The sequence below is a fragment of the Xenopus laevis genome, chromosome 9_10L (genome assembly GCF_017654675.1).
Source record: "Xenopus laevis strain J_2021 chromosome 9_10L, Xenopus_laevis_v10.1, whole genome shotgun sequence".
Taxonomy (NCBI): domain Eukaryota; kingdom Metazoa; phylum Chordata; class Amphibia; order Anura; family Pipidae; genus Xenopus; species Xenopus laevis.
Window position 1 is genome coordinate 98292251 of NC_054387.1, and position 16067 is coordinate 98308317.

The 16067-nt window shown below is 38.0% G+C and overlaps 1 protein-coding gene across 2 annotated transcripts; it reads left to right on the top strand.

Annotated features, from left to right (window-relative positions):
* Window positions 1-680: 680 nt before the first annotated feature.
* c16orf72.L (chromosome 16 open reading frame 72 L homeolog) lies at window positions 681-15366 on the top strand. Of its 2 annotated transcripts, XM_018236291.2 has the most exons (4): window positions 681-1436; window positions 3963-4043; window positions 8637-8912; window positions 13844-15366. In XM_018236291.2, exons 1-4 carry the CDS (start codon window positions 1241-1243, stop codon window positions 14086-14088), a joined length of 798 nt encoding a protein of 265 aa, XP_018091780.1. In that variant the 5' UTR covers window positions 681-1240; the 3' UTR covers window positions 14089-15366. The 2 variants fall into 2 exon arrangements, with proteins under 2 accessions (XP_018091780.1, XP_018091781.1); XM_018236292.2 differs by lacking the exon at window positions 3963-4043.
* Window positions 15367-16067: the final 701 nt, after the last annotated feature.

Consider the following 16067-nt stretch of genomic DNA (forward strand, 5'->3'; position numbering starts at 1 on the left):
CTGGCGAAGTGTTGTGAGAGAAGCGAACGCTAGCGCAAATTTGTTCCTTACGTTCATTGTTTGTTCATTAAGTACTGTAATTCAGAACTTTCTGGATAATGGGCATACCTGTATTTGACCATATGAAGGAATGAAGCAACAGACTGCCATTTACATTTAAGTTTTTTCTTGTAATAAAAGTCTACGTTTTGCGCAAAGTAAAGAGAATACTTAAATAATAAATGATATTAAAAGTCTGTGTTTTAGTGCTAATAGGAAACTGCAGTGGAAAATATTGGCCTGTAACACGTAACTGCATTTGAACTTCAAGTATTTTCAGCTTTCTCCGACGGCCTGCAACTGCCAGAAGATACTGTGGCAGTCATCCTTAAATGTAATGGAATATATATAATACACATATTTACGCAATAGTTCCAAAGCAGCAATATTTGTTGATATCATTTGAGCTGCAACTATTTATTAGACAGCTGCCTACTGAAATAGGACTATATAAAAGATACTAGCAGCAGCTGTGTGTGACAATATGTCTGTACAAATGTCTATAGATTATGTTTTATTTCTAGATAAAGTACTATTTCTTTTCTATAGAACGAGATAGGGCAATTCATTCATAATATGCACGAAATAATTTTCTGACGACAGTTGAAATGAATGTAAATGAGTTTATTAGTAAAAGTCAAACAGACAGTCAACATCAAAGTTCATTTCGCGACTCTTGCGCTTCTAACAACTCTCATCCAAACAACATAGGCCAGACACAACCAGGCATGCGCCATCTCCAACAATTTTTTTTCAATATATATTTTTATGTTCGGTCAACCAATCTTGACCCTACCCAACCAAATCGACATCATTTGACGAACACCAGAAATGGCCAATAATATACACGCTTAAGGTTCAAACCGGTTCTAACAAACCCTATCAACCAATAGCAAACTGGGTGGGCGGACTTTACGAGCAAGTGTGTTCCTGTAACCGAACGCAGTGTCAGGTCAGCGGCGTCACAGGTTCAGTTTGTTTAGAGTCAGCAGAGAAGCGCTATGGGAGTTAGGTAGTGGAGTGATTTGCTTCAACACACATTTTTGTCGATGACGCGGACTCTATATTATACAGTTACCGAAGACGCGAGGGCGTGAAGCTCCTCCCGGTGTTTGCGGTGTTGCTGCCCCTCCCGGCCGGGAGTGAAGAGGAGGAGGGAGAGGGGAGACAACGGGAGGGGTAGAAGGAGTCCGTGGATAGAATGGAAGACAAGAAAGAGGAGGGCGAGTCCGAGATTCAGGAACACGGGCCTGAGCACTGGTTCAGCAAGTGGGAGCGACAATGTCTGGCCGAAGCTGAACAGGAAGATCAACCAGAGGAGGAGGCCGAGCAGAGTCAGCAGAAACTCTGGCATCTGTTCCAGAACTCGGCCACCGCGGTGGCGCAGCTCTATAAAGGTCAGGGGTGAGGGTAAGGGGGCAGGCCAGGGACTTGTATGTGATCTTGAGAGGCCGCTACTCGGGCTTTAGCTTCTTATACCTCGCCCAGTAACACAAGCGGAAACAAAACAAAATGGCGGAGGGTGTGCTCCAGCAAATAAACCCAAAGGAATTCCACAATCCTAATGTCTCCTAGAAACACTGTCCCCGTTCTTCTCCCTGTGTGCAACCTCCAACCCATTCCCTCTCGAGGCCTGTTGTACGTAGCAGCTGGCTACTTACAGCTCGTGCTATCGACTTTCACGTCGCCTGTTACGGGCACTTGTCGGAACTACAATTCCCGGCAGCACTTCAGCCAGGGGCACGCTGGGGGTTGTAGTTTAGCAAGACCATTGAAAGCGAGTGGTTTGTGTGCCGCAGTGGCGTTCTATAAAGGCCCTCGTGTGTTGCATTGTTTCTATTATCCCAAGTGCATGGGGACGTTGAGCCGAAGGGGGCGGCTGTTAGGATCCAGCCAATCACATAGTGCAAAACTTGTCGCCCATTTAGGAAATGGCGTCCTTCATAAGCACTTGTCTAGGAATCTCACTATCCGCATAGGATTCTATTTCATATATTTACATATGGCCTCTTCTCTTACATTCATCGTACTCATCGTCTGCTGCTTTGTATCTTTGCCTCAGCTACTGTGACTCTTATTCTTCCAGTGGTTAATGAGGGGGGCACATGGTGATCCCCAAATATCTGCTATAGCAGGGACAATGTATCCTGTGTGGCTGTATATGTTCTATTTCTTTCTACAGGATCCATATGTTACACTTCACATTACAGACATTGTTCATCAAGTGGAGCTGACAATCTAAGATCTTATATTTATACCAGACACAATCTAACTCAAGACTGACTGCTAGTAAGCCACCATGCTGCCCATGCACAGGGTAGAAGGAAGGCTGTCTGCACCAAGTAGGAAATTAGGAAGGGAGGCTGTTTGGCAACACTTGTTGTCTACTAGCATTTTTTTTTCTTTTGTAACACTACACGCAAAACATACCATGGTAATTCTTAGCATTGTGTTGGGAGTTGTAGACTAGCAAACCTAGAATCAGAAGGCTATTGATCTAGTCTAGATGATTTTACACAAGCCTCTAATTAAATACTACTTAAAGGAGTACGTAAGGGTGAATTGGGAGGCGGTGCCAAGTTTAATGGGATTCCATCATGGGACACTGTTAATAGTGCTGCTCCATCAGACTTCTACACTGAAATCTGTTCTTAAAAAAAAGAGCAAACTGTTTTTTTTTTATATATATATAATTTTGAAATCTGACATGGTCTGTTTCCCAGCTGCCCCATGTCATGTGACTTGTGCTCTGAATACTGCTGCACTGCAAGTTTTAGTGATCTCTCACACACACACCCCCCCCCAGTCCCACCAGCAGCCTAATAACAGAACAATGGAAAGGTAACCAGATAGCAGCTCCCTGACACAAGTTACCCCTCCCTGATAGATGCAAGAATAGCACTCAATAGTAAAAGAGGTCCCACTGAGACACATTCAGTAGCAGAAACAGCATGCCAGAAAGCAATTCCATAGTGCAGCAATGGCTCTTTCTGAAAGCACGTGACCAGGCAAAATGACCTGAGATGGCTGCCGACACACCAATATTACAACTAAAAAAATTATACACTTGCTGGTTCAGGAATTACATTTTATATTGTAGAGTGAATTATCTGCAGTGTAAACAGTGTTATTTAGAAATAAAAACGACACCATAAAAATCATGACAAAATCCCTTTAAGCATCCTCCCCTGGTCCTAGTTGCTTACTGCTTAATCCTGGCTAGTGCTGCTGCTTAAAGGAACAGTTCAGTGTAAAAATAAATACTGGGTAAATAGACTGTGCAAAACAAAAAATGTTTCTTAACAGCCAAAAATGTCCAACATAATAGCCAGAACACCGCTTCCTGCTTTTCAGCTCTCTAACTCTGAGTTTGTCAGTGACTTGAAGGGGGGCCACATGGGACATAACTGTCAGTGAGTTTGCAATTGATTTTCAGCATGCAGCTCAGATTCAAAAGCAACAGTTATGACCCATGTACCCCCCCAAGTCACTGATTTGTTACTGCCTGGTAACTAATCCGTGTAAACCAAGAGAGCTGAAAAGCTGGAAGTAGTGTTCTGGCTATTATGTTAGACATCCAGTCACTCCAGCATTTATACATTATGTTTTTATCTTAACTATGTTAGAAACATTTTTTATTTTGCACAGCCTATCTACCCAGTTTTTATTTTTATACTTAACAATTCCTTTAAAATAAAAATACATCAACCTTGGGTACTGTTCCTGTGAGAATCACTGTGCCATTTAGTTCTGTTAAAGTACAAAAATACACAAATAGGTTGTAGGAGCACTCTAAGGCTAAGTAAAAAACTAAACAAAAGTGCGACTGAACTGACCACATTAGCTACAAACATACAAAAAAAATGGCTGTTGATCAATGCACATTCCCTGGCAGTTTTTCAGAATAAATGTTTTAATTCCAGATCGTGTGTGTCAACAGCAAGGATTGTCACTTTGGGTCCCTTTTCAGAATGCTGCAACAGCTGTCACAAATCTGTACAAAGGTAAATATACATAATGTTTTCAGTAGGAATAAATACCTCTTGTATCAGCACAGTTGCATTAAGTTCAGATTTATTTAAACTTTTTTGTTCTAAAAAAAAATTGACCTAAAATTTTTTACTTACCTCAGTTCTGTTATTTTACAGCAGTACAACTGATATTTTAAAAAAGTTAAAACATTGGAAACAAAAATTGTTCTGAAACATATCGTTTTTTAAGTAGCAATTTAGTAAGCCCCGGTTGGCGACTCTCAAAACTCTTTAAGGGGTTGTTCATCTTCAAACACTTCTTCCAGTTTTGTTGGTTTTAGCTAATTCACCAGAAATACATTTGCAATTACTTTCTGTTTGATTGTTTTTTTTAATACTGTAAAATTTCCTAAAGCGGAGGGGGGTCGCCGACTCTTTAACTTTTCTAAATTGATACATTTTGTATCTTTATCCCTGCTGAGCAGAATCCCTGAGTTTCATTAAAGGCAGCTGTTAGACGATACAGTGGTTGCTAATATTCCAAAGGTAAATGTATCAACTGATGTAGCCACTAAATGTATCCAATTGTAGCAGTCCAGAATCCTGGATTACTGAGTTGACAAACACCAGAGACAAACATTAAACTTCAATTTTGGATAAACGATAGAAAATGGAAAGCAATTGAAAAAAGTCTTAATTTGTGGTGAACAATCTGAAAACAACTAAACTGAAAAAAGTGTTTGGCAGGTGACCCTTTAATCATTTGGATTATTAGTTGATACATTTCTTAGTAGCATTATAGAGGAATATCCGTGTGTAATGTATCCGTTGGAACTGTTGCTCTGTGGCAGTCCTTGGTAAACCTCAGGGAGAATGCTCTGTAACTTGGCTGCTGTTGCTAAAAATATCAATGTAACAGAAATGTCAATTAATGTATTCGATTTGCAGAGTTTATGACCTTCAATTTATTGAGATTCTGAAAAAAAAAAATTAGAGGAAGGATAATTAAAAGTACAGGGAAAGCACTATTGGTTTGCAAAGCTAAATCCTAGTGTAAGTCTGACTGGGAACCTGGTAAGTAAGGTAAGATGGTGCTATTGTGCGGCAAATCACTTGAGGGGAGGGGGGGAATAGGCCTTTCCTTGTCTTAAATGTAAATCTTAAACATTGAAAGTCTTTATTTTTTTGTAGTATTTGGAAGAAATTAGACTGAAAAAAGTGTTTCTTTCAATTAATGTAAACAAAATATATAATCATTTGGGATGCATTGAATACAAATTTTTGGTTTGCATTATGTATGGTATAAAGCTGTTGTTTTCCTCAGGCTGGAATCAGCCCCTACCAAGAGCAGTATCCTCCATTTATGTCCAGAACACTTGGTCAGCTCTGGTGCTAACACACATTTTCAGCAAAGAAACATGAAACTTTGCATTTTGTGCTAAAATCAGAATGTGTTTGCGCCAGAGCTGACACAACAGTTCTGGGCTCGCACAAAGGAGGATACAGTTTGAGGTAGGAGCTGAAATTGCTACCTGGCCCTAGCCTAAATCTTAAAGCAATGTAACAAGAGTCTAGTCTACTCATTGTCTTTTATAATCCGCTATCTTGCAACCATGTGCAGAGACTGTAAACTGTCAGGTAAATCCTGCTTTCATTTGCAATTACATTTACATTTTTTATATTGAAAAGATGCTTAGTTATTCTTTCATTACCAAAATGAAGCACCCCTTTAAAGTTTCCTGAATTTTGTTATGCCAAATCAAATGTGAACTCTGAACTAGAATTCATCTTAACAGAATTCTGGCTTTAATAGATTCCTAATAAATATACATTTAACTCTTATTCTGAATTATATGTCCTATGGCACTGCTAGTAATTGTAACGGTTATGTCTGTTCTGAAACATGAGAATATGTAGGGCAAATAGTGCAGTTTGTAATTACTGCAACAAGTAACCGTGATCAAAACTCGGCATATGCTATAGCCCTAAAGCTTTTTTCCACTTGCTTGACTGAGGTGGCCTTGCCTAGGCAGTAGTCTAGCTGTCTGTAAATAGAGTAGCTTAGTCTTTATCTGCATTCACACCTCGGGTTATGATGTACCCTGGTGGATTTGGCACACACACATTACATTTGGACTACCCTGTGCTCTCTGTAACAAACAAGGGCAAAAAAATCTTCCAATTCAGAAAAGTGGGAAATGCTCTGCCTGTGGTAGACATTGTCAATGACAGATAGTAAATTGACAGATAGTAAATGCACACATTAGGTTTATGGGCAAGCTGAAAGTCTGCCGTTAAAATGCCACAAAGCTTGATATACCATTTGTATTATGTACATGTCCAAATGTTTTCTTTGATGCGCAACTCCTGTTTTCATATCCACGAGTTTGCTATTAACTGCTATGTTTGGCCATCCTTTTCCTAATTACGTCTATGGTATTCAAAGGTGTAAATGCTTTTATGGCAGTGTCATTTCCCGGTGTTGCTGGTCCCTCAATATATGTATATTTTTGTATTCTTTAAAATAAGTACCTGAGGAAAACTAACTACATGGAATAAACAGAAAATATCATTGGCAGGAATAATTGATGTTACCCATTTAGGTGACACTGGCATTTGTAAGGATGTATTCACATGTGGCTTCAAAGCTCCTGAAAGTGTTCCACTTTTAAATCATCCTAAAATGCTACAACATAGCACCCCCATTGACTTGCATTGGAATTCACTGCAAAGCACATGGCCATAATTGCCTGGAAGTGCAACAACTTTTTAGAAGCTTGTGTAGGGGATTTCTATGTATGTCAATGGAGCACTTTTAGCGGCTTTGACACTTTTTTAGGTTACGTAAAATCACAGCACTAAGCACCCAAACAGCCCATGTGCCCTTATACTATTGGGAAGATGGATGTGTCTTGACAGATTCAGGAAAGTCAAATATGGGCATAGTAACACGTTGCTGTTAAAGATACATTAAGTTTTTTTTTTTCCATCTTTTTCCAAACCTGAGCAACTTTGAATGATGTCAGACCAGGGGGTAGGACAAAGAACCAATAGACTGGGGAACTGTTAACATTGGTCCTTTTTGACTGTTAAAACCTTCTCACCACAAGCACAGCTCACAAAGCTTTTCTGTTTGAAACTGTCAGGGCTTTGACACAGGTTAGTAACTTAGGGGCTGTGGAGGCAGGGTGCAATTATAAAGATTAGCAGTGGAAGGGTTTATAGTGAGATATTCCTGTTAAACCTGAAACACTATATATTATCCATGTAGCCTACAAATTGTAGGGCAAAATAATGCCTCCTTTATTGCAGGTTAAAATATTATTCTCCTTTCCCCCCCAAAAAGTGTAACAGAAGTGACTTGTTGCTTGGTCTTTAGGAACGTTAATTAAGATTTTAAATCAAACAAAGTCTCATTTGTGCAAAAAGTGATACCTTCGGCAGGTTGCACTGTTATGTATATAGCGCTGCTTCCAAAGTTATCACTAATTAACCACACGTGCTGTAATCAAAAGGATATAGGATATGCCTCCGCTAGTATGCATTTGGATTTTGCTTTAAATGTACATTTTGTTTTTAGTGGGTTTTTTTTTTTTTTTTTTTTTTTTTGCAATTGCTATTGATAGCAGTATCTTTTTCTGCTTTCAGCAGAAATTACATTTACAAAAAACTTTATACCACTGAGCATTTTTAATAACTAATTGGGCTAATGACCAATTGTCCAGATTTATACTTTTGGCAGTATAGCTGACTTTTGTACTGCTGAAGAGTTTTGGGGGGAAAGTCTGGAAACCTAGTGCTGGGAATGAGAACCTTGTAATGGATTTAACAAACATTGGCATCCCTATCTTTTGCTGCAGGAAGTCTACAAGCTTCCAATATTTTAGTTCTGCCAACCCCAAGAACTCAAACCAGCAGCCTGAAAATACTTTTTCAGGTTGCTTTTTGTGCTTCTCCCCCCCCCCCCAAAAAGGGAATGAAGGGCTATCCCCAAGATATCCAACCATGAGATAGCACTTCTGAAATATTAAAAAGTCTGTATCCCTTTAAGAAAATGTAGTTTCTATATTTACGGTAAGTTTTTATTACCTAATGTTTCCCTTTCTGTAACAAATCATTTTGTTAATGGAGTTGTAATGGATTAGAACCCTGTTTAAAGGAACAGTAACACCAAAAAATGAAAGTGTTTTAAAGTAATGAAAATATCATGTAGTGTTGCCCTGCACTGGTAAAACTGATCTGTTTGCTTCAGAAACACTACTATAGTTCATATAAACAAGCTGCTGTGGAGCAATGGCGGAAATTGAAAATAGGCTATATGGCACAGGTTAACTAATGGATAACAGATAACACCTTTAGACAGACAGACAGCTTATCTGATATCTGCTGTGTAACATGAGCCTTTTCTCCTTTGAATGGCTGCCCCCATTGCCACACAGCAGCTTATTTATATAAACAATAGTAGTGTTTCTGAAGCAAACACATCAGTTTTACCAGTGCAGGGCAACACTGTATTATATTTTCATTACTTTAAAACACTTTTATTTTTTGATGTTACTATTCCTTTAACTATGCATGTGATATTGTTGTGCAACTGCAAACTTATATTTCCGTTTTCCATTACAGAGAGTGTTGATGCACATCAGAGGAGTTTTGACTTAGGAATCCAGATAGGTTATCAGCGACGTAACAAGGATGTATTAGCTTGGGTAAAAAAGCGCCGAAGAACTATTCGCAGAGAGGATTTGATCAGTTTTCTTTGTGGGAAAGTTCCCCCTCCACGGAACTCGCGTGCTCCCCCAAGACTGACTGTTGTATCCCCTAATCGAGCTACTCCAACAGAAACTGGTTCATCTGTAGAGACTGATTTACAACCTTTCCGAGAAGCAATAGCTCTCCATGGTAATAATCAACTTATGATACTAAATCTAAATTAATATATTATAATATCTTGATTAAAGCCTAGCATTATTTACCAAAGCAACCCTGTGTGCAGTTTTGTAATATTGCAATAGCAGATTTTTTATTGCAGATTTGTTCAGAGGAGGATTAAAAAGATTGTTTTTCATTACCTAAATTTTAAGTTAAAAAAAAAAACATTTCCTTAGCTCATTAATTATATTGTTGCTTATTTGAAACAGTAAGGCCTGCCATGCTTTACATTGTCAGAGCATAGAGGTAATTTTGAAACCTTTTCATAACTTCAAAATACCCTGGATTGAGTTTGTACATGTGCTGATCAGGTAGGGATGGGAGAGGATAAAAGATGTTTCATGATCAACCCCTATTTGGAGGTACCTTTCACCAAGGCCCCTTAAGATCATAAAAAGATTAGAGATCTAGGAAAGCATTGTTTTATCAATCATTTGGTCATCGTAGGTAAGCAAATAAGAATGAGCCCCACTATTTGAGAACCATTGTCGTATCACACAGAGGCAATTTTCTTCCATGCAGTTGGGATTACTTTTGACTTGATCACTTGTATTATTGGATATACATGCAAATTATATTGCAGCCATCCTCATGAATTGGTGAATTACATGATACATAATTTTACTAGTTTGACTAGTTCCAATGTACATTTTATTGCTGCACAGTAGCCAGTTATACTTTTATAACCACTGCCATTTTTTTTTTTACACATTCTCGTCTCAGAAAGCATGATCTCCTGTTAAAATTATAGACCAATCGGTAAAGCAATGATTAATTTTTCAGAGCTGTAGACATCTTTGTCTTCACAAAGCTCAGAAAGAAAAAGGACGATGGAGCTTCATAGTAGACCATAAAACAGCTGAGATGAGGAGCAGCTTCCTATTTAGAAATGACTTAATGCTGAATGCAGGGAGGAAGATAGTTCTTTAAAGGATTTTAAAATAAAAAGGCACACTTTAAACCCAGGAATACAAGTTTGCCTATTTAAAAGAAATTGAATTATCCAATGTGCAGCAATAAAATTGGGAATGGTGTTAAGGTGGCCATACACTATTAGATCCACTCATTTGGCGAGGTCTTAACCCAATATGCCAACTAATGGCTGGGGGGGCGATATTGTCTGAATCCAAACGTTCCGCCCTGGGGTTAATGGGTGCTGATGGGTCACAAGACCGCATCAACTAGCCGATGCAGTTATGGATTGTAGAAGAAAAAAAAACAAACTTGCCTGTTTCATGTCTGGCCAATTTTTGGCCTGATATTGATCGGGAGCCCCCACACACGGGCAGATAAGCTGCCAAATCGTTCTAAAGGACCGATATTGACCGTTTTAATCGGCCTGTGTATGACCACCTTTAGAATTGACTGTTTAGTGCAAGAAATAACCTATAGATGTTAGAAGTATGTTCAGCACAAGATATATTTGTTAAATTAATATTGAAAAGGCCCATTAAATCTGCAAGAAGGAGGTCTTGGTTGTTTCATCTCAACAAGCAAAGCGCTATTACCAGGTATTGGCATCCCAGGGGTTTACATACTGCCATGCCCTTCTGCCACCCAAAAGCAACTTTATGTTCATCCTACCCCTGTGCTTAAAATATTTTCCCCCAAAAGCTCTAATATTTGCATAAACAATTTTTTATATCAATGGCGGGTTGCTTTAAAGGTCTTCACTGTATAGCAAATACATTATTTTGTATACTTCGCTTACATCATTTGAAACAATAAAATGTTCATGGTTCTCTTTAATCAAAAATAATAAATAAAATAGTAGACTGGACGGATTAGGTTTAATGTTGATAAATATAAGGTTATACATTCAGTATACAAAAAATGTATATATGTAAGCCACTTCTATCCTGTAGACACATCTTGATGGAGAAGGGCCTGGGGGTACTTGTGAGTAATTTAGCTGTAGCAAGCAATGTCAATCAGCAGCAGGAAGGACTATCAAGGCATTGTTCTGTATAAAGGGATACAGTTTCGGGTGCATATGCAATGCAGTTTTAAAGTAGAACTTTATCAGTAGAAGAAGAGCTGATAAAGGAAGTGGAAACTCTCCATTATGAGGAAGGCTCATAATGTTTCTGCTGGAGAATTGGTGGATGTGCTTACTTTGTATAGCTATACAAAGGGACCATATGATAAACTCACAGATGCTTTTTTCACCAGTAGATCTTTCCAGTGAACAAAAGGTCAGCTGTTCACATTAGATGAAAGAAAGTTCCATCTCTAGATGTGGAAAGGGTTTTTTTTTTAAACAGAACTGTGATGTTGTGGAACTCTCCTTGAGGCTATTGAATTAGCAGATACATTTGTTTTAAGTGATACATTTTTTAAGGAAAAAAAATCAAAGTTACTGAAATTTGCATTAAACACAATGTTTATGCATGGGCTGTTCTGATTTCCCTTGCAGTCAGGAAGGTATTTTTTGCCCTCTAAGGCAAATTGGAAAGCAAGTTTTGCCTAGGAGTTATGTAGGGTTTCCTTACCCTTAAAGGTAAATCTTTTGAAAGGGGTGGTTCACCTTTAAACCAACTTTCAGTATGTTATAGAAAGGCCAATGATAAGCAACTTTTCAGTTGGTTTTCCTTATTTATTTTTTATAGTTATTTGCCTTTTTCTTCTGACTCTTAGCAGCTTTCAAATTGGCATCTCTGACTCCCTTCTAAAAAGCAAATGCTCTGTAAGGCTACAAATGTATTGCTATTGCTACTTGATAGTCCTGATCTTTCTATTCAGCTTCTCTCCTATTCATATTCCAGTCTCTTATTCAAATCGGTGCATGATTGCTAGGGGAATTTGCACCATAGCAACCAGATTGCTTAAAATACAAATTGAGACAGCTGCCAAATAAAAAGCTAAATAACAAACCACAAACCATAAAATATGAAATCCAATTGCAAATTGTCTCGATATATCACTCTCTACATCATACTAGGTTATCTCAAAGCTGAACCATCCTTTTAACTCCTACTGTGGTAATATGTATATTTTTTTCTTTCTGCAATAATGCAGTGAAACATTGTCCCTGGATAACGCCACTCCACTGACATGGAGATGGTTATTTAAAAAAAAAAAAAAAAAAAAAATCGAACTTGTACGTGCATGGAATAATGCATTTTTTGGTATTCATTAAGTGATTTGAAGCAAGGAAGTATGCAAAACAATATCAGTTTAGCAAGATTTATAGACACTTCTTTAAAAAGTAGAGTGAAGATGTTTCATCACAACGTATGGCCACTTTTTTTTTTATTTGATTGTGTAAAGTGCAAAGAAATTGTGAACAGCAAAAAGTGAAAAAGAACTGCAGCTCCATGTCCCTTATCTGCTCCTTCAGCATGCACTGGCCAACTTAATATTTGTACGATTTCTGCTTGTGTGGCCACTTATAGCAAAGCAGGGTAAACAATCTGTCTGGCAAAAGTTGTCAGAAACAGATGGTCTTCATCTTTTGAGCAGAGTCTACCTGTCACTGGCAGTTTAAAGGGGTGGTTTAAATAGCTTTTCATATGGAACGGACAATTCTTAGAAACTTTTCAATTGGTCTTCATAATTTTTTTTAATTATTTGCCTTTTTCTTATTGTTTTCAGCTTTCACTGACCCCCCCCATATAAAATAAACAAATGCTGTATAAGGCCACAAAATATTTTCCTCTTTCTATTCAGGCCTCTCCTATTTATATTCCAGCCTCTTCGTCATCATTTGGACCCTAGCAGCCCGATTGCTCAAACTGCAAACTAGAGAGCTGCTCAATAATGGGAAAAAAAAGCAAATAAAAAATGAGAACCAATTAAAAATTGTCTCTAAATATCACCCACTAAATATTTAAAAGTTAACTCGGGGGGGGAAAACCCTTTTAGGTCCTAGAGAGAGATCCAATTATTTGCTATGAGAAGACATACCAGCTGATTTATGGTTTTAGACCACCGCAAGCTTCATTATCGGTCATTTCAGTGGGAGTAATGAACCTCTCACAGTTCCTCATAACTGACTTGCTGTGGCCTGAAGGGCTAGCTGTTCTAGGTAAAGTAAATGAAGCATACTTACCCTTGTGATATGAAGGGAGTATGACTTTAGGCTAGATCCTTTATAAGCCCTGCTATCTTATTACAGTGCACAGTGATAGGCCATTTCCACATTTAAACTATCACTGGCAAAAGTACTTTTACTTAAGGGCCTTGTTAATTATTTGAGTTACAACTGCCTCTGTTTAGCAATCTGCAGACATATAAAGGGGCAGATTTATCAATGGTCGAATTTTTTTATGGTCAAACTGTCAATTTCGACTAGGGAGTTATTCATATTAGATTTGCGAGATCTATCATACTCTGGCTGCTCGAATTCGACTATTCGCCACCTAAAACCTGCCCAATTTCTGTTTAAGTCAAAGGGAGATGTCCATGGATCAAGTTTTGAGTTGTTTGCAGCCTTCCTGACATTCGAGTGTTTTACGGAGAAAAAAAACTCAAATTCCGTTTTAAATTCTAATTGAATTAATTTGCATTGATTTGCGTTGTCAAATTCTATTCATCCGACTTTTAAAAAGTAGATTTTATTAATAAATATCGATTGGTCTAATTTTGAGTTTATGGGAGTTTAGAAAAAAAAAAAACTTGCATGAATTCGAAATTCGACCCGAAGTGTTGCAAATATTACCTGTACCGGTTTTTAAATTATAAAAATAAGCTTGGACATAAAACATTGAGCCTTTACTTTTATTTCCTGTGCTTTCTAAATCTTTTTCTTACACAGGAGAGACACTGCTATATTGACTTTTCTGTTCTTTGATTAGTGTAGATGTTTAATCTGTGTTTGTGTCTATATATACACCTGTATAAAATGTGAACGTATTGCAGAAAATGTGTGCAGCTTATTAACTGTCGCCACTCTCTTTCAGGTCTCAGCGGTGCAATGGCTAGTATAAGCGTCCGCTCGAGTACTCCAGGCTCACCAACTCATGTAAGTGGCAGTTCCAACACTGGCCGCAGGAGAAATGGACTTCATGATGTGGACTTAAACACTTTCATATCCGAAGAAATGGCACTCCACTTGGACAATGGTGGCACTAGAAAGCGTACCTCAGCCCAGTGCGGCGATGTCATTACAGACTCACCAACCCATAAACGCAACAGAATGATCTAATGTGCAAAAAAAACAACAAAATAAATCCACCATGCTGCTTTAAAGCCACTTGATCCTCAACATACTGTTAAAGAAAGGAACAATGAAAGCCCCTTCCCTTCTTCACTGTTTAAGAGAAGTGAATTCAATAATGATTGACATAAAGGAAGTGCTAGGTATTACCATAGATGCCTCTTGCAGCTGTCATTTTTCTCCTCCAGTTAAAACATAGCCGAGGACATCTGATATTTTGTAGTAGCTGACAAACCACAATGAACATCTGTCCATTTATTGCAAAGTGCCCTTACATGTTTGCAAAGGGAAAATATCAGATGTGTTTTTATTCTATTTCTTTTTTTTTTATTTTATTCCCCCTTTGTTTCAGTTGTACCGAGTGTTTTGCTTCAACAGTATTGCTATTATTTTGACACCGCCTGAAACTTGACTGGGCACCATTCAAATTTATGGGCTTACTCACCTTCAAACCTCCCCAATTTACCATGCAGCTAGTCCCTTTTGTGTGGGAAACATTATAAATGCTGAACATTTTTTTTTTTTTTAAAGAAAATATTGGTAATTGTATGGTTATGTATAGAGGTGCTATGATGGTCATTCAGTTAATTCTAAACATTGAATTAGTACAAGGATCTTTATTGGATTCACTTTTGTGTGTTTTAGTGCTCTGAAGTAACAATATTAAAAACTTCTCCCCCAATTAATCTCTATAGGCTTCTTAAATCTTGTCAGTTGAAGCACATGTATGCACTTATTTACATGCTGATTGTATCCTTGTGAGCTAAATGTAAAATGTACAAGCCACACTAAATGCTAAAGTACCCAAAAAAAAGCTTTACTATAACTCCGTTACAGTTCATTTTGTTGAGTGGTAGATATTTATTTACCATTGAGTTTCATGTAAACCTATACATTATTTTGTAAATGCTTCACCTCCCCCCCCCATTTTCTAGGTAGTTTCAAAATCCATTGCATTGCTCTTATCTCATTGCCCTATAGAAAAACATGGAGTATTCTGGACTCCTACACTATAGGCTAAATGGGGGTTAATATGTGGCATGTCATACTACATATTACAATGCTTGTTGTGGCTTCATCTTCTGCCCTAGACTGCAAATGACTTGTTTTTAATTGGATAACTTTTCGCACCTAGTCTTGTGACCAGTTCTATTATATATTATAAGACATGAGCTTGACCCTCCTGCACAGACATCTGTTTTCAGTATTTTGCAAATAATTCCTGTGGAAACATCAGTTTTGCAAAATAAACATTTAATGACTCTGTTTGCAGTTTTCCGATCAACGGCTGACACTACATGGAGCTCTTTCCTAAAATACCTGCGTTTGTAGAGTAACCCACTTTATGCCTCAAACCATAAAAGGGCTAGCTAAATGGTTTATCAGATTTGCTGCATCTTTTAAAGCTGGCCATAGATGTAAAGTTATCATAAGACCAAGCTTATCTTGAATCGATCGTTTAAATGTACGATTTGTAGATTTAACTAAAAAGACCATTTCAAGCGATATTGTCTAGTTGAAGCCAGGAAAACTGAGGTTAGCTGCCTGCTTGGCCCTGCAAACAATTGGACAATAGATTTCACTGTGACGATGAGAATTTTTTAACCTGGCCGATCAATTTTCTGACAGATGTCGGAGGAAAAATCGTTAGAGGCACGATCGTTCGGTTCCCACTAACCTCACAATAATTTGACAGATTGGTTGGATTGCACTAAAAATTGGTCGTTCACCAAAGAAAAATCTTTGCGTCTATGGGACTTTTACATGTCACCCACCATGGAATTGACTGCGCCATTATAAATTACTGTTGGGTCAACACTGCAGTTTTCGTGTGGGTTGTTTCCTGATCATTCTGCACATTGCCAATATATATACTGGATGGCATCATTTAGTGAGATGTGCAACGGAAAGGGCGTTAACACGTTGAGACTTTATTTTTGGCCTTGTGACAACATAACCAACCTTTG